Here is a 21,791-nt window from a genome sequence, read left to right as displayed (position 1 = left end):
CCTGTTGGCCCCATGTGCTTCTTTATGGAATATAAATTTACTCCATTTTGTTTGTTTTCCCATTTTTCTTAATATTGCCTTCTTTTTTCCCCCCCTATGGTTTTGTGTATATATATATATATATATCTTGACATTTCATCCTATACAGTTTGTCACTGTTCCCTCTATGTAAACTTCTTCTAGTTACCCTGTTGGTAATAACAATTTTTAATATTTGCCAATATCTTCTTTTCTTCTAGGGATACAAATTGATTGAACTTAGTGAGTCCCTTAAAGAAAATATTTTTCCCCTCCCCCCACTCTCTTAATTACCTTATGGTGATTCTCTCTCAGGAGTTCTGTGTTTGGGCAGCAAACTCTCTGTTTAAGTCTTTTTTTTTTTCTTTATGAATGCTTGGAAGTCCTCAATTTTATTGAATGACCATACTTTCCCCTGCAAAAATATAGTCAGTTTTGCTGGATAGTTGATTCTTGGTTGTAGACCCAGTTCTCTTGCTTTTTGGGATATTATGCTCCATGCCTTCCGGTCCTTCAATGTAGATGCAGCCAGATCCTGTGTTATCCTAACTGTGGTTTCCTGATATCTGAATGACTTCTTTTTAGCAGCTTGTAATATTTTTTCCTTGGTCTGGTAATTTTTGAATTTGGCTATAATATTCCTGAAAGTTATCAGTTGTGGAATAAATGTAGGAGGTGATCTGTGGATTCTTTCAATTTCCACTTTTCCCTCTTGTTTGAGAATAACAGGGCAAATGTCTCTGATAATTTCTTGTAGGATGATGTCTAAACTTTTTCTTTTATCATGATGTTCTGGTAAACAAATAATTCTTAAATTGTCTCTTCTCCCTCTGTTCTCCAGATCTTTGGTTGAATCAATGAAGTGTTTCATATTCTCCTCAAATTTTTTATTTTTTAAAATTTTATTTTATATATTCTTTCTGCCTTGTGAAGTCATTTGCTTCTAGTTGTTGAGTTCTATTTTTTAAAGACTGAATTTCATCCCTGACTTTTTTGGTCATCCTTCTACTTCTGGTCTGATTTTCTTTGTAGATCATCTTTTGCCTTCTTTGCTTCATTTTCAAGCTGGCCAGTTCTGGCTTTTAAGACTTTATTTTCTTGTTTTGGGTCATTTTTTTCCTTTTTCAAATTGTCTTCAGCCTCTCTTGATTGCTTTCTGAGTTCCTGAAGTTCTTGAATTAATTGAATTTTGAGATCTTCCAAAGCCTGTGTCCAATTTGGTGCCTCTTCTTCTATTTCTATTTCATTTGCCCTCTTTTCACTTCTTTGAAAGAGAAGCTGTCAATTGCCATTTCTTTTCTCTTTTTCTGTTGTTTACTAATATTTTTTCCTTTTCTGTTGTGCTAGCTTTTTATAAATTTTTTTAAACCCTTACCTTCCATCTTGGAGTCAATACTGAGTATTGGCTCCAAGGCAGAAGAATGGTAAGGGTAGGCAATGGGGTCAACTGACTTGCCCAGGGTCACACAGCTGGGAAGTGTCTGAGGTCAGATTTGAACCTAGGACCTCCCGTCTCTAGGCCTGGTTCTCAATCCACTGAGCTACCCAGCTGCCCCTGTTGTGCTAGTTTGAGCAGATGGATTTAATAATCTTTGATGAAAGATCTTCCCTCAGCTGGCAATGGAGGTTTGTAGTTACTTTCTCTGCCCTCTGAAGACTTCTTGTCTGTCCAATTGATGGGATTAAGCCTATATTGATTGGATTAGTCTGTACAGCTTAATCTGCCCTGAGGTTAAAACCTCTAGAGGAAAGCAACAACAACAACAACAAGAAAAAGTGGGGGACAAGAAGGAGTGTTTTTGCTGAGCTGTCCAGCAGTAGAGTCCCCCTGCTCTGTTCTTATGTTTGATCTGGTTTTCTTTCCTCTTGAATCCCTTTGTTCTCTATCTCAGTGTAAGGAAGCCAAGTGATCTGAGGTCTGAGGTTTGGCTCCCTCTAAGCCGCCATATTTTTGCTATGTTTCTCTGGCTTTCTCCTCCAGTCATCTCCCCAGTGCCTGTGTTCAACTCCCCGAGTCTGGCGCCAGCAAGGCCCTCTCTCTGGGCCGGTGTGCCCTCCCCACACTGAGATTTCAGGGGCCGCTGGAGACTTCACATAGCACATGGGGGAGGGGTCCTGGGATTCCCCTTCTATGCCCTCAGACCCCAATAGTTCAAGAATTCAAGCCTTTTTCTTGGAGTACCTCTTTAGCTGTCCAGCAATAGGATTCCCCCTGCTCTGACCTGTTGTTAGATTTGGTCCTCTTTCTTCTCGAAGTGCATTGTTTTCTATCTTGGTGTGGAAGGGTGCAGAGGTTTTAAGATTGACCTCATCTAAGCTGCCATCTTCCCAGAATTCCTTTCTTCAAATATTAAATCTATAGCTGTATGTAATGTTCATTTTTTACTTTTAGAGCATAATCTCAAATTCCTTTCCAGATGGCTGGACCAATGGATACCTCCACCAATCAATTCATCAATGCCACCAACTTCACAGTGTCCCTTCAACAACTGTAATTTTCCATTTTTGTCATCTTTGTCATTTTGATCAATATGAAGTGGAATGTAGAGTTGCTTTAATTTGCATTTCTTTAATTAATAGAGCTGTTGATTACTTGGATTTCTTCTTTCAAAAAAATCCTGTTTATACCTTTTGAAGGTTTTTTTCTCTTGGAAAATGATTGCTTATCTTTTTTTTAAATCCCTTGGAGTTTGGCTGATCCTTTAATAAAAAAAAAGCTAGCTACCCTGTGATATCATTAATACCTCCTAAATGAACGACTAAGTGTAAGTCTCTCCTCCTCCTCCTCCTCCTCCTCTTCCTAGTCCTCCTCCTTGTGTTTCTCCCCCTCTAATAAGTCACTTCCTTTCTAACTTCAGGCATGAAGGTGGTGAAAATGACTCACTTCAACATATATACACATATGTGCATGTTCAACATATATACATGTATATACATATAATATATAAAATAAATATACCAGTAATAATAACAGTTAATATTTATAAATCACTTAAAACTTTGCAAAGTGCTTTATATGTTAACTCATTTGATGCTCACATTAGCCCAGTGAGAGAGTTGCATTTATTATCCCTATGTTATAGATGAGAAAACTAAGGCAAGCAGAATTTAAGTGACTTGTCTAGGATCACACAGCTGGTAGGTGTCTGAGACAGGATTCAAATTCATGTCTTTTTGACTCTTATGTCCTGAAATCTAATCAATGTACCATCTAGCTCCTTCTGTATATATATGTATTCAGCTGTAGATATATAATATATATATATACATATATATTTTATACACACATATTTATACATATTTAACAAATAAAATTGATATAGAAGGATATATTTAAAAATATTAGGGTTTTATTATAATCCATATTGGTAATTAAGCCATGTGCCTGATAAGAGCTAATTCAAATGCCGAGCCATTACCTCTGCCCATCTGGCTTGTTCAGCAGGAAAAAGAGTGAGAACCAATCTTGTCCTGAGTCTTATACTCCTCTTTTATGTTAGCTTACATCACCACGTAAGGACAGGAAGCAAGTTGAATCATGGGAAATGTAGTTTGAAATGAGATCCAAATGTCCACAGGGAGTTTAGACCAGACACCTCAAGATCAGTTCTAGGACTCCCAAATTTCCAATATCACTATATATCTATATATCTATATATCTATATATATAGATATAGATACGCATACATATATATATGGATATATATACATACACACATAAGCACCCATATAATCTACTTACTTAGCTTGTAAGGGGGCAAAGATACATGATTAAATATCACACACATTAACATTTTGTCTTCAGTGGATGGACTGTGGATGCAGTTTGTTGTTTCTCTAGTCTGAGGCTTCATTATAGGTCATAATCACAAAAGTCAGCCTGAGGTGAGGGTCAGAGACATAGCCCTTCTCCCTTCAATTGCTCTTATTCTAAAATTCTGGATACTTCCCAGGGTTGCTGGACTATTGTCAAAATGGTCTACATGGCTTAGAGCATGTGTATTTTACATTTTCTACCTTGTTTTCCATGCTCTCTCCTTCTCCTCCCTTTCTATTTTATGACATTTTTTCATGTTCCTATTTACTTAAACTCTTATGATGCCCACACCTTCAGGTAATGGGGAGGGGGGGTGTTATGGCAGGTCCTGACCAAAGTTCACTACAACTTCCTTTTCCAAAGAGTGATTTGGCCAATACAATTCAATACAATTTAAATTCTGAGATTAGAACAGCTAGAGTGTGAAGTCACAAGGTTTTACAATACTTATCTGTGGGACTTGACTCCAAGTCTCGTGATGTCTCAAGTGTCTTGAGTCCCTCACCCTTCTGTGGGTAGCATGTTTTATTAGAGGACCTCAGGGAGTCTTGACTGGTCATTGTAGTGATCAGAGTTCTTAAGACTTTCAAAGTTGTTTTTCTTTACAGTGTTATTATTGCTGTAAAAATTGTTTTACTGGTTCTGCTCATTTCACATAATAAGTTCAAATAAGTTCATTTCGCTCTACATTTATTAAACAAGTTTTCCAGTTTTATCTGAAAAATAGGCTTCCATGACACAGTTATACAAGACTCAAAAATCAAAAAGGGGCTCCAGGGACATCTGTAACACCTCAATGCCTTTATGATTTGCCCTTTATTTTTTCAGTCTTAACAGGCAGGTTGGGAAGGGGATGTCAGTTGATCAGGCCCCACTTCACTTATCAATATAGTACTTTAATTTATTAATAAGTATTTGTTAATAAAATATATTTATTAATCCATATATATTATGTGTGCCATATATGTATAAATTTATACTATATTTAGAAAACTTATTTGTTTAGTGAGGTAGGAAGAGAAATACAACAGATTTTCATCCCTCAGGAAGTCTGCACATACGGAAGGAGAAAATGCATAATAAAAAAAGCTAAAATACAAAACAGGTCAGTAGTAGTACATGAGGGGGCAGCTAGGTAGTGCAGTGGTTAGAGTACAGGTCTGAGGCGAGGAAAACTCATCTTCCTCAGTTCAAATCTGTCCTCAAACTCTTACTAACTGTGTGACCCTGGATAAGTTACTTAACCTTGTTTTCCTCAGTTCCTCAACTGTCAAATGAGCTGGAGAAGGAAATGACAAAGCACTGCATTATCTTTGCCAAGAAGATCCCAAATGAGGTTGTGAAGAGACAGATATGATTGAAAAATGACTGAACGACAATGGTATACAAAGGTACAAAGCAAATTCTGTGCAAGTGCTAAGAAAGGGAAAACATAAGTGATGCCCTAGAGATTGGAAATACTTAATGAAAGAAGCATTTGGGTCTTGTATGTAGGATATAGATGAGTAATCATTAGGGGGGGGAAGAACCTTGGGTAAAAGTGGGTACTGCAGGCATAGGAACTGAATGAGTGTAGGTACAGAGGTCAGAAAGTTCCCTCTCATAGTGATTCTTTTCTTGAATAAAACAGTTTTATGATTGGGATGAAAAATGAAATGAAAGAAGCATGGGACACCTGGAAAAGAACCAGTTTTTTCCCACCAGAGTAACATTGAGCAAAGACTGTGCTATGAAAGCAACATCGATCAGAGAAAGACAATGGATGCCCTTTATTTGCTGGTTACAGTCTTTTCTTGGAGGGCAGTTTGGAAATTGCCTGATAAGGATGAAGTAAAGTCATTGAGAATGAAATAGTGCTGCAGAATAAATAGGGTAATGCTAAATTTCTTGGCTCTATTTTGCCTCTGATTCTGATGAATGTTGATGCACCTATTTGCCATTTACCTAGCAGCAAAAAGACCATTCACTATTGACTTAGCAATATTGAATTCATTGATTTATGAATGAGGAAGAATTTTTTTCCAATGGTATTTTAGAAATATAGTTTCACCTCTGCTGAATGTCACCTTAGATTCTTGGCCACCAGATACTGTTCATAAAACCTGTGTGGGGTCTAGGTTAGGTGGGCAAGTTATTCACATGTTGGCATATATGAAGTGTTTGTATATATATATATAACCTTATATGAAGATTGTGAATTTGGTAGGTTGACATATTGACCTAGAGAGTTGGCTTAAGATTCAGAAAGACTTGAATTCAAAACCTGTTTTTGGTGCGGGTTTTTGGTTTTGGGACTTGGTTGAAGTCTTTTAAACTCTTGGTGCTTCAGGAAACTTTCTAAGACTATAAATTACAGTGGAGGTTCTGACCTTCATAAGTAGAGGGGATTTCTGCACTGGGAGGTTGCTATCCTAAACAATCACAAATCTGGTTTAAAAGAAAATAAGGGAGCACAACTCCCAAGTCAAATAAGAAATGATAGAGTTCTAGGCTTTAAAAATACATATCTTTTATTTATATTACTTGGAGTATGTCCCAAAACAATGTTCAAACATTGGTTCCTCTAATTTTGTTATTTATGGATACCAGAGTAACAAAACTTAAAGATTTGAGTAGTCATAAAATAAAATTCAACTATATTATGTGAAAACATAATTTATATATATAATACACATAATTACAAGTCATATGTAATGAGGCTTGGATTGTTCAGGGAAACCTAGAAATTGGTGTGAGAGCTTGTTGAGCCCTTCTCAGGACTATTTTCCTCCTTTGGTGCCCACCTGCCACCCAGCTCTCATCTATGCTTCCATGAAGCAATAGCATGCCTCACAAGAAACATGTAAGGAGATGATATTATTATCCTTTATTTTCCAGATGAGATTTCAGCCTTAGTTTTCTCATCTTGAAAACAGGAGTAATAATAGTATCTACCTTCTTTATTAATCAATAACCAGTCATTCAGAAGACTCACACTATTCTTTACTTTCTTTTCTTTCATGATCATCCTTCTCACCCCTATCCTACCCACGTCTCATTCTAAGCCCTCCTTTTCTTTTCCATTGGACCCCCCACCCTGGAATGCTCATATAGAGATGTTGGAGGAAGAGTTATAATAGTCTTTGCTCCTCACTGCCACTTGTAGACTCTCCTCCATGTACCACCATTACTCAGCAACCTCTTATCTCTTGAAGTCTATAGAATTAATAATTTCCCCTCAATCCACATGATGGTGGCTCATCTATATTATCTCCTAGCTCATTCTGCCTCTTTTCTCAAGTAGTTCAGCACCTATCTTCCTCTCCTACTGAAATCCTTCCCTTACCCTAAGGGACTTTAACCTTCACACTGAGGATGCACCAGACTTCCTAATCTTCCAATTTTTCAGTTGTCTGAAGTCTTGTGACCTTTTCCTTTACTCCATTTAACTCACAATACACATAGTTATAAACTGGATCTATCCATTCCCCACAAGGGATCAACTTTTTAAACTAGAAACTGTGATGAGTCTTCCTGATTCCAAGGCCAACACTATCTCCTGTACTACCTGGCTGCCCTTTCAATCTAATAGGGGAAAAACAACGCAGGAAAGGAAAACTATGAAGTGTAATGAGGACAAGAAATGAGATGTGCTTGAGTTGATTACATCTGAATCCCTCTCCCTCTCCCTCTCATTTGAGCTTCAAATCCACATCACCAATTGCTATGTTTTTTAAACCCATACCTTACCAGACCTGGAGGCAGGAAACCTCAACTTCCTGAGTTCAAATCTGGTCTCAGGCATGTCCTAGCTGTGTGACCTTGAAAAAGTCACTTAACTTTTTCATCCTCATCTATAAAATGAACCAGAGAAGGAAATGGTAAACTACTCCAGTATCTCTGCCAAGAACACCCCAAATGGAGGCATTCATGACTCAGCAGCAATAAAAATTTATTTTATTCTCTTTATATTAGATTTCTATGTATTTCTATGTGCCCTAGGAGTAGGGATTATTTTATTCTTTGTATTTATTTTCCCTGCACCTATTATGTAGCTTGGCGCATAGGTTCCTTAATAAATAATTATAATTATTCATTGACAGATCAACCTTTTTCTTGAAATATGATCCTTATTTAGTATTATATATTAAAATTATTTGTTTTTTGTTGCCTTACCATGCTTTGTTAGACTGTAAGCTCTTTTAGGTAAGGGACCACATCTTAGCTAAACTTTATATTTCTCCCAGTGCCTTAAACAATGATTTGTAAACAATAATGCTTAATAAATGATCATTGATGGAGAAAAAACTTTTCTTCATGTTCTGTACTTTAGAAAATATATGTATGGTAAATTGTGGCACATGAAATTCTTCAACATGGACAGAACTGGAGATGTAATAAAAGCATTCTTTGGGAGCTTAAAGCAGCTTATATTTAATTATAAGGCTTACTTTGCAGTGGACTGTAACTGATAATCAGAGTCAAGTGGCAGTTCTAAAAAGGACATTTCCCTCCTCTACGACTCAGAAGGTCATTTTTTGGTGGAAAACATTGTTCTCTTTAAACAATAATTTATACTTTTTATATAATTTGAATTTTTGATATAAATAGGAATGAAAGTGACTTTTAAAAATTCTCCTAAGGTCTATCTCCACCCTTTGCATATAGGAGATGCTCAAAACTTTAAAATGAATGAGTAAATTATCTAGCTTTATAACATATCTATAAATGCTGCAAAATACGTGTAGATGGTTTGTATAGGAAAGATGGATCCCTAAAGCTCTCTAAAGAGGAACTTAGAGTTCGAGAACATAGATTCAGATCTTGACTCTGCCACAGAAGACAGCTGTGGCCTTTGGGGCTGCTAGGTGGTGCCATAGAGCATAAAGCACTGGGTCCGGAGTCAGGAAGACTCATCTTTTGAGTTAAAATCTAGCCTCAGCCACTTAGTAGCTATATGACCCTGGGCAAGTCACTTAAACCCTGTTTTCCTGAGAGTCCTCATCTGTAAAATGAGCTGAAGAAGGAAATGCCCAACCACTTCAGTATCTTTGCCAAGAAAACTCCAGATAAAATCAGGAAGAGTTTTGACATGACTGAAATGACTGAACAACAACACCTGTGTAACTGTGGGTAGGTCACCTCTTTGTGCCTCAAATGTAAAGTGATGGAATTGGATAAGATGATGCTAAAGGTCTCTTCCATCTCTAAATCTATGGTCTTACAGCTTTGTCTTCCAATTCTAAAGTCCTACCATTCCTAGAAGTCTAGAAGTGCTTTGAGGTTGTGTTGATGACACCTAGTGGTAATGAGTCATCATTACACACCGCCTCAAAGAACTCGTTACTTTTCCTTGGAGTAGTGTGAACATTCCCAAACTCAACTTCTCAAATATCAGGCAGTGGAAAGACACCAGCCTCAATGAACCAGTCCATGTAGCCATTAACTATTTAAGTGCCCTTCCTCTTTAATGCTAAGGGTGAGGAGACACAGCCTTAGGCATTTCACCATGGAAAAACTCAGAAAAAAATTTGATAAATGTTACCTTTTGACCAATAAATTTCATGACAGAAAATAATACAAAATCAAGGAAGGAGAAGGATCAAAAGAATAAAGGGCAATTAAGGATAGATATTAACTAATAACACATAAAATCTGAAACGGAAAGGATCTTATAAACCATCTAATCCAACCTGCACCTTTCCTAGGCATCTCCAATATTTAGCCCTCACTGGAAGATCCCTGATGATAAGATTTTTTCCCAGGATACTTCTCTGTTTTCCAGGATGACCCTTTTCACTTTGGCACAGATCTAATTGTTAATGAAGATTTTCCTTATATCTGCTTGTATTCAGCTTCCATTTATTGCTCTTGTTTAGGTCCTCTGGAGAAAAGTGAAATAAATCCAGTTCTTCTTCCATACCACAGCCCTGCAAAAACATTGGAAATTGCTATAATATTCTTTGCTCTAAATCTTTTCTTTCCATTGTTAAGCATCTCTTCTTCCTTCTGCTGTTTCTATTCTACCAACCACATTGCCTTCATCCAGACAAAAATATTTGTTAAACTACCAGAACCTTGGATATTTCCCCTTAAACTGTGCTGCTTTGTTTATAACATGGAGTTGATGTTCACACCTATATTTCTACAGAATGTTCTTTTTAGACTTTGAATAAAAGATATTTCACAAACAGACATTATGACAATGGAACCTACTCTTTTAGCATGTTTTCTCAAAGATGTCGCCTATATTAAGTCACATGCCAATTTATATCTTTCAGGCTGCATTAAACTAGAAGATATCCCACTTTTCCTTATCATGAAAACATTATCTGAGAGAAGATTAATACTACATGTTGTGCAACCATCACATCTCACATCGTGGTTACTTGTGTCATTTATTTTGAAACCCATCACTTCTTTAAAACCTGCACAACTTCCAATTTATCAAAGGAAACCTTTTATAGCTGCTTGGAATGCTCCAACAGATCAGTGTTCAACAAAGTATAATATAAAGCTGAATTTAAAAATGTTTCACATCATTGGCAGTCCACTGGCCAAGGCAAGAGGGCAAAATGTCACCATATTTTATGTCAATAGATTGGGATATTATCCCTGGTATACATCACAAGGAGTTCCTATTAATGGGGGGCTTCCCCAGAACGTTAGTTTGCAAGCCCATCTGGAAAAAGCTGGCCAAGACATCAATTATTATATTCCAGCTGAGGATTTCAGTGGACTTGCCGTTATAGACTGGGAATATTGGAGACCTCAATGGGCACGGAACTGGAACACAAAAGATGTGTACAGGCAGAAGTCAAGAAAGCTAATTTCTGAAGTAAAAGTGAACATGTCAGCCAATGAAATTGAATATTTAGCCAAAATATCTTTTGAGGAAAGTGCAAAGGCTTTCATGAAGGAAACCATCCAGTTGGGAATTAGGAGCCGCCCCAGGGGCCTTTGGGGTTACTATTTATATCCTGATTGTCACAATTACAACATTTATGACCAAAATTATACTGGTTCATGCCCAGAAGATGAAGTTTTGAGGAACAATGAGCTTTCCTGGCTTTGGAACAGTAGTGCTGCTTTATATCCTTCCATTGGAGTCAAGAAGTCTTTTGGGAACAGTGGAAATATTTTACGCTTCTCTCAGTTTAGGGTAAATGAATCAATGAGGATTTCTACCATGACATCTCATGATTATGCTCTGCCTGTATTTGTCTATACAAGGCTGGGATACAGAGATGAGCCATTATATTTTCTTTCCAAGGTAAGAATTTATAAAATGAGGACATTGAGGCTGGATGATTTCTAAGTTCTATGATTTGAAACAATTTCCTGGTTTTAGGGGAAGATTTCTCTCCTCCTTTTCCATCAAACCTCTGACTGGCAAGTGTTCCCTTTGAAGAATCCTTGAGTCACTGGAAGTGAAATGAGGAAATGTAATTAACTCTTGGCTGATTATACAGTTTGAGGATAATCTGAACATTTTGAACCCCTTCTTTTCTGTGACCTCATTTTTAGGCATTTATCACAACATATGCACCAGAAAGCAAATAGTGGAAGGATATGAAATGGCCCCAAAAGACTTTGGGATTATTCTGTCAACAAAATATCCATTCATTCTGGATTCAATCCAACATATTTGTTAAATTCATGAATATGTGCCAGGTGCTAAGAATGTAAAAATATGAAAGTGAAACAGTTAAAGAACTTACATTCCCTTGGCGGGGAAGGTGACAAACATATACAGAGATATTTTAAGTTTAAAGTACATGAGAAATATATATATATATAAATTGATTTTGGGTGGAGGAGAACATTGACAAATGGAGAAATCAGGGATGGCCTCATCTAGAAGGTAATACTTGAGCTAAGGTTTTAATGAAATTGGATTTTCCAAGAGACAGAGGTGAGGAGGGAGAGATTCCAGTTATGGGAGACTCCCATGCAAAGGCACAGAGTGAGAAGTAGTATATTCTAGAGTAGGAGTAACAAGCATGTAGGCTAGCTGGACTGGAATATAGAGTGGCATGATAGAGAATTATTTTAAATCACCCTGGAAAGGTGGTCTGGAAACAGATTGTGGAGGATTTACACGAAAAGGGAATTTGTATTTTATTTTAGAAGCAACATGGAGCCACTCAAACTTCTAAAGGGAAGGACAAGGTCAGATTTCCACTTTGGGAACGTTATTTTGCCAGCTACTCAGAAAACAGAAGGGAGAAGGAAGGCTCCCTTACCCATCTGTTACATTTAGGGGTTGTTAGAAAGAGAAGGCAGTGTATAAATAGAATAGAAGCTCCCTGGGTATTATCAACAGATAACATTTATATAGTGCTTTACAATTTGCAAAGCACTTTCCATATATTATCTCATTTGATCTTGGTAACAATCCTTTGAGGTAGGAGCTATTATTATACTTATTTTATAGATAAGGAAACTAATTCTGAAAGAGGCTAATGACTTCCTTAGGATTATACAGCCAATGGTGTCTGAAACAGTATTTGAACTCAAGTCTGCTTAACTCTAAGGATATCACTCTACTATGACAACTATTTGAGGCAAGGACTAAGGTTTTTTTTTTTTTTCTCTTCTTCAGTATCTCCAGTACTCAGCCTCTTGTCTGATACGTAGAAGATACTTAATAAATGTGTGTCAAGTGATTGAGGAGCACTTGTAAAAAAAAATGAAGGATAGACTAGAAAGTAATAAAGGACGTTCCCTCTCTCACTGGGGTCTCTCAGCGTATCTATATCATCTCACATATTGTAGTGAATAAAGATGAAGATGAATCTTTTCTCTCTTTTTTCATTTCTTTTTTATTTTCATATTTAAATATTTTATTTTTTTAGAAAAATTTTCCATGGTTACATGATTCCTGTTTTTGCTTTCCCCTTCACCCCCCCCCCAACCCTTCCCCTTCATATCCAGTGTGCATTTCCACTGGTTTTAACATCTGTGATCAGTCAAGACTTATTTACATATTATTCATAGTTGCATTGGTGTGGTCATTTAGTGTCTACATCCCCAATCATGTCCACATCAACCCATGTGTTCAAGTGGTTGCTTTACTTCTGTGTTTCCACTCCTGCAGTTCTTCCTCTGAATGTGGGTAGCGTTCCTTTTCCTAAATCCCTCAGAATTGTCCTGGGTCATTGCATTGCTGCTAGTACAGAAGTCCATTACATTCTATTTTACCACAGTGTTTCAGTCTCTGTGTACAATGTTCTTCTGGCTCTGCTCCTTTCACTCTGCTTCAATTTCTGGAGGTCTTGCCAGTTCACATGAAATTCCTCCAGTTTATTATTCCTTTGAGCACAATAGTATTCCATCACCAACATATACCACAATTTGTTTAGCCATTCCCCAATTGAAGGGCATCCCTTCGTTTTCCAGTTTTTTGCCACCACAAAAAGTGCAGCTATAAATATTTTTGTACAAGTCTGTTTATCTATGATCTCTTTGGGGTACAAACCCAGCAATGCTATGGCTGGATTGAAGGCAGGCAATCTTTTCTCGCTTTTTGGGCGTAGTTCCAAATTGCCATCCAGAATGGTTGGATCAGTTCACAACTCCACCAGCAATTCATTAATGTCTCAACTTTGCCACATCTCCTCCGACATTCATTACTTTCCCCTTCTATCATTTTAGCCAATCTGCTAAATGTAAGGTGGAACCTCAGAGTTGTTTTGATTTGCATTTCTCTAATTATTAGAGATATAGAACACTTTCTCATGTGCTTATTGATAGTTTTGATTTCTTTATCTGAAAATTGCCTATTCATGTCCCTTGTCCATTTATTGATTGTAGGATGGCTTGATTTTTTGTACAATTTATTTAGCTCCTTGTATATTTGAGTAATTAAACCTCTGTCAGAGTTTTTTGTATAAAGATTTTTTCCCAGTTTGTTGTTTCCGTTCTGATTTTGGTTGCATTGTTTTTGTTTGTACAAACCCTTTTTATTTTAATATAATCAAAATTATTTATTTTACATTTTGTAATTTTTTTCTAACTCTTGCTTGGTTTTAAAATTTTCCCTTTCCCATAGATCTGACAGGTATACTATTCTATATTCACCTAATTTTCTTATAGTTTCCTTCTTTATATTCAAGTCATTCACCCATTCTGAATTTATCTTGGTGTAGGGTATGAAATGATCTAAACCTAATCTCTCCCATATTTTTTTCCAATTTTCCCAACAGTTTTTGTCAAATAGTGGATTTTTGTTCCAAAAGTTGGGTTCTTTGGGTTTATCATAGACAGTCTTGCTGACGTCACTTACCCCAAGTGTATTCCACTGATCCTCCCTTCCGTCTCTTAGCCAGTACCATATCGTTTTGGTGACTGCTGCTTTATAGTATAGTTTAATATCTGGTACTGCTAGGCCATCTTCCTTCACATTTTTTTTCATTATTTCCCTTGATATTCTTTTTTTTTAAATTTTTTTTGTTTTTTTTTAAACCCTTAACTTTTGTGTATTGGCTCATAGGTGGAAGAGTGGTAAGGGTGGGCAATGGGAGTCAAGTGACTTGCCCAGGGTCACACAGCTGAGTTCCCTTGATATTCTTGATCCTTTGTTCTTCCAAATGAAACTTGTTATAGTTTTTTCTAGTTCAGTAAAAAAGTTTTTTGGTATTTTGATAGGTATGGCACTAAATAGGTAAATTAATTTGGGTAGAATGGTCATTTTTATTATGTTAGCTTGTCCTACCTATGAGCAATCAATGCTTTTCCAATTGTTTAGATCTAGTTTTAATTGTTTGGAAAGTGTTTTGTAATTGTGTTCCTGTGTTTGTTTTGGTAGATATATTCCTAAGTATTTTATATTGTCTAGGGTGATTTTAAACGGTGTTTCTCTTTCTACCTCTTGCTGCTGTGATGTGTTGGAAATATATAGAAATGATGATGATTTATGTGCATTTATTTTGTATCCTGCAACTTTGCTAAAGTTGTTAATTATTTCTACAAGCTTCTTAGTTGATTCTCTAGGATTTTTAAGTAGACCATCATATCATCTGCAAGAGTGATAGCTTAGTCTCCTCATTGCCTGTTTTAATACCTTCACTTTCTTTTTCTTCTCTAATTGCTACTGCTAGTTTTTCTAGTACAATGTTAAATAATAGAGATGTTAGTGGGCATCCTTGTTTCATGCCTGATCTTATTGGGAAGTCTTCTAATTTATCCCCATTGCATATGATGCTTATTGATGGTTTTAGATATATACTGTTTATTATTTTTAGGAAAGCTTCTTCTATTCCTATACTTTCTGGTGTGTTCAATAGGAATGGATGTTGTATTTTGTCAAAGGCTTTTTCAGCATCTATTGAAATAATCATGTGGTTTTCGTTGGTTTGCTTGTTGATATGGTCAATTATGTGAATGGTTTTCCTTATGTTGAACCATCCTTGCATTCCTGGTTTAAATCTCATCTGATCATAATGAATAACCGTTGTGATCATTTGCTGGAGTCTTTTTGCTAGTATTCTGTTTAAGATTTTTGCATCTATGTTCATTAAGGAAATTGGTCTGTAGTTTTCTTTCTCTGTTTTTGATCTACCTGGCTTTGGGATTAGTACCATATTTGTATCATAAAAGGAGTTTGGTAGAACTCCTTCTTTGCTTATTATGTCAAATAGTTTGTATAGTATTGGAATGAATTGTTCTTTGAAGGTTTGATAGAATTCACTTGTGAATCCATCTGGTCCTGGGGATTTTTTCTTGGCGAGTTCTTTGATGGCTTGTTCAATTTCTTTTTCTGATATGGGATTATTTAAGTATTCCATTTATTCTACTGTGATTCTAGGCAATTTATATTTTTGTAAATATTCATCTATCTCACCAAGATTGCTATATTTATTGCCATATAATTGCGCAAAATAGTTTTTAATGATTGCCTTGATTTCCTCTTCATTAGAGGCGAAGTCTCCCTTTTCATCTTTGATACTGATGATTTGGTTTTCTTCTTTCCTTTTTTAAATTAGATTGACCAGTACTTTGTCAATTTTGTTTGTTTTTTCAAAGTACCAGCTTCTAGTCTTATTTATTAATTCAATAGTTCTTTTACTTTCAATTTTATTGATTTCTCCCTTGATTTTTAGTATTTCTAATTTAGTTTTCATCTGGGGATTTTTAATTTGCTCCCTTTCTAGTTCTTTAATTTGCATGCCCAATTCATTTATCTTTGCCCTCTCTAATTTGTTAATACATGCACTCAAGGATATAAATTTCCCCCCGAGTACTGCCTTAGCTGCATACCACAGAGTTTGGTAGGATGTCTCATCATTGTCATTCTTTTTAATGAAATTATTGTTTCTATGATTTCTTCTTTAACTAACTGGTTTTAGAGAATCATATTATTTAATTTCCAATTAGTTTTTGATTTGCCTGTCCAGGTGCCCTTACTAATTATTATTTTTATTGCATTATGATCTGAGAAGGTTACATTTATTATTTCTGCTCTTTTGCATTTGTTTGCAATGTTTCTATGCCCTATTAAATGGTCAGTCTTTGTGAATGTACCATGTGCAGCTGAAAAGAAGGTGTATTCCTTTTTGTCCCTATTTATTTTTCTCCACATATCTACTAAATCTAATTTTTCTAGGATTTCATTCACCTCTCTTATCTCTTTCTTATTTATTTTTTGGTTTGATTTATCTAGATCTGAAAGAGGAATATTTAGATCTCCCACTAGTATCATTTTACTATCCATTTCTTCTTGAGCTCTGCCAGTTTTTCCTTTAGGAATTTGGATGCTATACCATTTCATGCATACATGTTGAGTACTGTTATTTCCTCATTGTCTATACTGCTTTTATCAGGATGTAATTACCTTCCCTGTCTCTTTTAATTAGATCTATTTTTACTTTGGTTTTGTCAGAAATCATGATTGCCACTCCTGCCTTCTTTTTCTCATTTGAAGCCAAAAAGATTTTGCTCCAGCCCTTGACCTTAAACCTGTGTATGTCTACCTGCCTCATATGTGTTTCTTGTAGACAACATATGGTAGGATTTTGTTTTCTAATTCACTCTGCTATTTGCTTCTGTTTTATGGGCGAGTTCTTCCCATTCACATTCAGAGTTATAATTATCAGTTGTGTATTCCCCAACATTTTGGTATCCTCTCCTAGTTCTACTCGTTCTTCTTATGCTGTTTCCTTTTAAACCAGTGGTTTGTTTTAGACAAGTCCCCCTTGTCCCCTCCCTTGATTTACTTCCCTTTCCACCCCCTCCCTTATTATTCCCCTCTTTTTATTTTTTAAGGCCTAACAAATTCCCTCTCCCCTCTCCTTCCTTCCCTTTTCTGATCTCCCCACTCCCCTGCTCCCCTTGGTTAATCCCTTCTGACTTTCTCAGTAGGGTTAGATAGAATTCTATATTCCAATGGATATACTACTCTTCCCTCTCAGTGTTAATTCCCCTGAAGGTAAGGTTTAAATATTATCTCTTAATGCTCTCTTCCTCTCCTTCTTATAATAGTATTTATCCCCTCCCCTTCCCATGCTCTCTTTGTGTGGTATAGAATATCCTATTTTTCTTATTCATTCAAATTTCTCTAGGTGCCATCTACTATTCACCACCCCCTTTTTTCCCTGCCCTATATCATCTTAGACCATTTAGTGCTCCAACCTTTCCCTATGAATAATTCTTCTAATTACTATAATAGTGAATACAGTTTTTGAAAATTACACATAACATTTCTCCATATAGGAATACAAATAATTTGATCGTATTAAGGCCTTTAAAGTGGCAGATTTAAAAATAAGAGTTTTCTTTCTTTCCTTTCTATTTCATATTTGCCTTTTTCATGTTTCTCTTGGTTTTTGTGATTGGATATCAAACTTTCCATTTAGTCCTGGTTTTTTCTGGGCAAATTCTTGGAAAGCTTCTATTTTGTTAAATGCCCATAGTTTCCCCTGTCAGTTTTGATGGGTAAATGATCCTTGGTTGTAGACCCAGTTCTCTTGCCTTTCTGAATACCATATTCCAAGGCTTGAGGTCTTTTAGAGTGGAGGTTGCCAGATCCTGTGTGATCCTGATTGGTGCTCCTTGATATCTGAATTGTCTCTTTCTGGATTCTTGTAATATTTTTCTTTTACTTGGAAGCTCTTGAATTTGGCTATTATATTCCTGGGGGTTGTCTTTTCAGGGTCTAGTGTAGTGGGTGATTCTTTCAATGTTTATATTGCCCTTTTGTTGTAGAACTTCAGGGCAGTTTTGCTGAATAATTTCTTTTAGTATGGAGTCCAAATTTCTGTTAATTTCTGCTTTTTCAGGAAGACCAATGATTCTCAAATTGTCTCTTCTAGCCCTGTTTTCTTGATCTGTCATTTTCTCAGTGAGATATTTCATGTTTCCTTCTATTTTATCAGTCTTTTGAATTTGCTTTATTTGTTCTTGCTGTCTTGAGAAATCATTGGCTTCTACTTGCCCATTTCTGGTCTTTAGAGACTGGTTTTCTGTTATAATCTCATGATTTTCCTCTTCATTTTGGTCTATCCTGTTTTCCAGCTGTTTAATTTTGGTTTCCAATTTGCTTACCATTTTGTTTGATTTTTGGACATCTTTCTCCAATTGGGAGTTTCTGTCTTCTAATCTGTTAATTTCCTTTTGAGCTATTTCCCACTTCTCTCACCAAATCTCTTCCATCTTTCTCATGATCTCAGATTTTAAGTCTTCAAGAGCTTGTGGCAAATTTTCATTTTTTGGGAAGGTTTGGATGTGATTACTTGTTTGTTCTCCTCTGCTGTTTGCTCTGTTGTCTGGATTTTTTCTGTGTAAAAGTTGTGGAGTATTAAAGATTTCTTCTTGCTTTTTCTTTTTTGAGGTTCTTGTGTCTGGCTTGCCATTATTGTTAATATTTCTTTCTCAGTCAGAAGTCTGGGTGAGGCAGACAAGCTCTCTGCCTATGGAGCTGTGGAGCAGTTTTCACTTGAGTCAGAGAGCCGTGAGCCCTCTCAGCTTTATCATTGTTGCTACAGTTGGTCTGCACTCTCTAGGCTCCTGAGGTCTCAAGTTTAGTTGTTCTCCAGGTCAAGCCTCCTGGTGGTCCCCTTGCTTGCTCCTCTGTCCAAAGCTCCTTTAGCAGTCTCAGGGAGCTGTTTCCACAGCCATGCACCCCTCTGCACTGGGTCCCCATCCAAGTTCTGTGACTGCGCTCAGGGTCTGTGTCCACACCTGTGTCCCTGCTTGCGTCCTTACCTGCACTCAAGGTCTGTGTTCAAAGTCCGGTTCTTTAGCCTCTTGGGGTCTTAAGTCTTGCTGCTCTCAGGAGCAGTTGGTGATACCAGGTAGCTGCCAAGAAATGTGCACTGGCTTTGGCCCTGTAGGTGGTGTGTGTATGGGGAGGGGGTTGTTCAGCTCTCATTTTAGTGAGAGCTATTTTACCCCCTTATAGCATGGAAATGCTCCAGTCCCATGTATCTTCAATGCTGTGCCCTGTTGTGGGGTCCCTTAGTTCATCTGGATTTGTTTATATGTCCTCTTGAGGAGTCCTATATGTGTGGGTTAGGAGAGGTTAAGCAGCTGCTTTTTCCTCTTCTGCCATCTTAACTCCCCACTCCAGAAGATGAATCTTAAACTGTCCAGTGTTTAACTTTTGGGACAGTTGAAGGAAGAAATTATAACTCTTTCCTAAAATGAAGTTTTGGTTCAGTTATCCATATTTTCCTTGAACCTGTGCCATAACTAAAAATTAGTTGGATACTCTGCTGGCAATAGAAATACCACCTCTGGAATTCAGCAAGAATAAATTATTTTAGAGTTTTACAAGCCTATAGTTCATTCACAAGTTATTCTCTCTGTATCTCTGTCTCTGTCTTGGTTTCTGTGTCTTCCTCTCTGTCTCTCTGTGTGCTCACTATCACTCTCTCTCTCTCTCTCTCTCTCTCTCTCTCTCTCTCTCTCTCTCTCTCTCTCTCTCTCACACACACACACACACACACACACACACACACACACACACAGAGTTCCTCAAAGAAAATATCAGTGAACTTTGTAGTTGGTAGACTATTTTTCAACCAGCTGCCCTCTCCTCACCCCCACCCCTAAATGGAAACATCTGGGGAAAGCATATGCTACCCAAACCTCAGTTTTGAGGAACAATAGTTAAATATACTATGTGTAGGCCACTTGGTTGATCTGTCTTTTTATGATGTGGCCATTGAATGGTTTAGTAGGCACTGAAGTTTATGAGGAATATGAAATTGAGCATTTCCTCATTCTTTATTGTTATGAGGCTTAACTATAAGTATTTTATTCAAATACAAAAAAACAAAAACTTTCCCAAAGTACATCTTTCTGAATCTGAGGCTCAATATCAACCAGTCCAAGTATACATCTTTGAACTTACCATGCGCATATCACATAAGCAGCCTCTCCTGAAGGGCACAGAGGCAAGAACCCTGACTTTTGAGTCAGAGAGCTTGGGTTCAAATCCCAATTGCTTCACCTATTACCTTGTGACTTTGGAAAAGTCACATATATGTTTCTTTCACTGGTTACAATTGAATCCTCTGTCAATTTGCAAAGAATTTCTTCTTCTTCTTCTTCTTGTTTTTTTTTTCTGGAAATTTATTGGTTTAAATGTTGACATTTAAAAGAGGGTCTTGATTTTCTCATTTATAACATGAGAGACTTGGACTAGACTACCTTGAAGGTTCCTTCCAGTTCTCAGTCTATGGCCTAAAATTGGCTCATATATAGTAAGAAATGTCATGCCTATTTATTACCTTTTTTTCTGAAAGGGAAGATAAATGTTTGGTGTTTTACAATGTTAGTTAAATAACTAATGAAGAATGACTTTTGAATGTCAATATTTAGACCAATAAATTCCCAGGAAAACCAAAGAATTCACTGCAGATTGACAACAGAGTCATTTGAAACCAGTGAAAGGTGTAACAGAATTTGAAATAATTGGGAGTTGTCAACTCCATGTTCTTTGCAAGCTCAAAAGAACAAAATAGAATCTTATCTGAATGTTTCAAAATATTCATGACTTACTTCTCCAACTATACAAAGCTAGATTTCCTATTCTATTTGTAGCTGGGGAAGAACCCTTTCCCAAGTGATAATAAATTTATCTCCCTGGGAGTTAGCGATAAACTCTAAAGGTACAAAATATTCATTTCAGGGGATTAACTCAAGATTGCTAGAACTAATTGTATTTAGGTTTCCTTTTCACTTGGTTCAAACAATGTGAAGCTTCAAATCATTACTTAGGAGGGAGGTCATGAAAGACAGGTTGCAAGATAGGAAGTACACCTTGGATACCCTCCTCCTCGAGACTTATTGTTCCAGAACAATCTTTCTCCTCCCTTTTATCAATCTCTTTTAAAACTCAGACAAGGAAAATATAGAAAACATATCCTTGCCAAGATATAAATGACTGATAATTTATATTTCTGATTCTTTGCCCCATAATGTCAACTCTAAGAATAATAGTACTTCTTCCCACATATAGTTACAGTGTATTTATTTTGTATTTAATGTGTCTTACATATGTGTTGTTTAATAGGGCTGACTCTCCTATAGAATACAATGTTAACTCTTTAAGGGTCAGGACTCTTACTTTTGGTCTTTCTAAAGAACAGTACAAGCCCTTAATAAATGTTTATATTCTTAGAAAATTGACCAGAGTACCAGAAGGTTAATCAAGTGCCTGACCTAGTGAAAACAAAATCCATATTAATCTTAAAAATATAAGGTACACAATTGTTTCTGGAAGGGGTATGGAACTAGATTAAAACTGATAACCTAAGTGAAGCCTTTTTGAGTGAATGTGGATAGTCCATTTCCTCAGAGAAAGAGAAAGGGTATTTGCCTGAAGGGTACTTAACTGAAGGGATCTCTCTCTCTCTCCCTCCCTCTATTCTCTCTCTCTCCCTCCCTCTATTCTTTCTCTCTCCCTCCCTCTCTCTCTCCCTCCCTCATTCTCTCTCTCTCTCTCTCTCTCTCTCTCTCTCTCTCTCTCTCT

At 36.7% G+C, this 21,791-nt stretch overlaps 1 protein-coding gene across 1 annotated transcript in view; it reads left to right on the top strand.

Annotated features, from left to right (window-relative positions):
* Positions 1-5,193: 5,193 nt before the first annotated feature.
* The window catches only part of LOC123249514 (hyaluronidase-4-like), a 24,335-nt gene continuing 7,737 nt past the window's right edge, over positions 5,194-21,791 (top strand). Inside the window, exons 1-2 of the mRNA XM_044678564.1 lie at positions 5,194-5,226; positions 10,096-11,087. Coding sequence (XP_044534499.1) covers positions 5,214-5,226; positions 10,096-11,087 — 1,005 coding nt within the window. The 5' untranslated portion in view covers positions 5,194-5,213. The remainder of the gene's footprint in view (positions 5,227-10,095; positions 11,088-21,791) is intronic.

This window comes from Gracilinanus agilis, chromosome 5 (genome assembly GCF_016433145.1).
Source record: "Gracilinanus agilis isolate LMUSP501 chromosome 5, AgileGrace, whole genome shotgun sequence".
In the NCBI taxonomy this organism is placed as follows: domain Eukaryota; kingdom Metazoa; phylum Chordata; class Mammalia; order Didelphimorphia; family Didelphidae; genus Gracilinanus; species Gracilinanus agilis.
The sequence above is the reverse complement of the archived record's forward strand: the minus strand, read 5'-3'. Positions and strand labels throughout refer to the sequence as shown.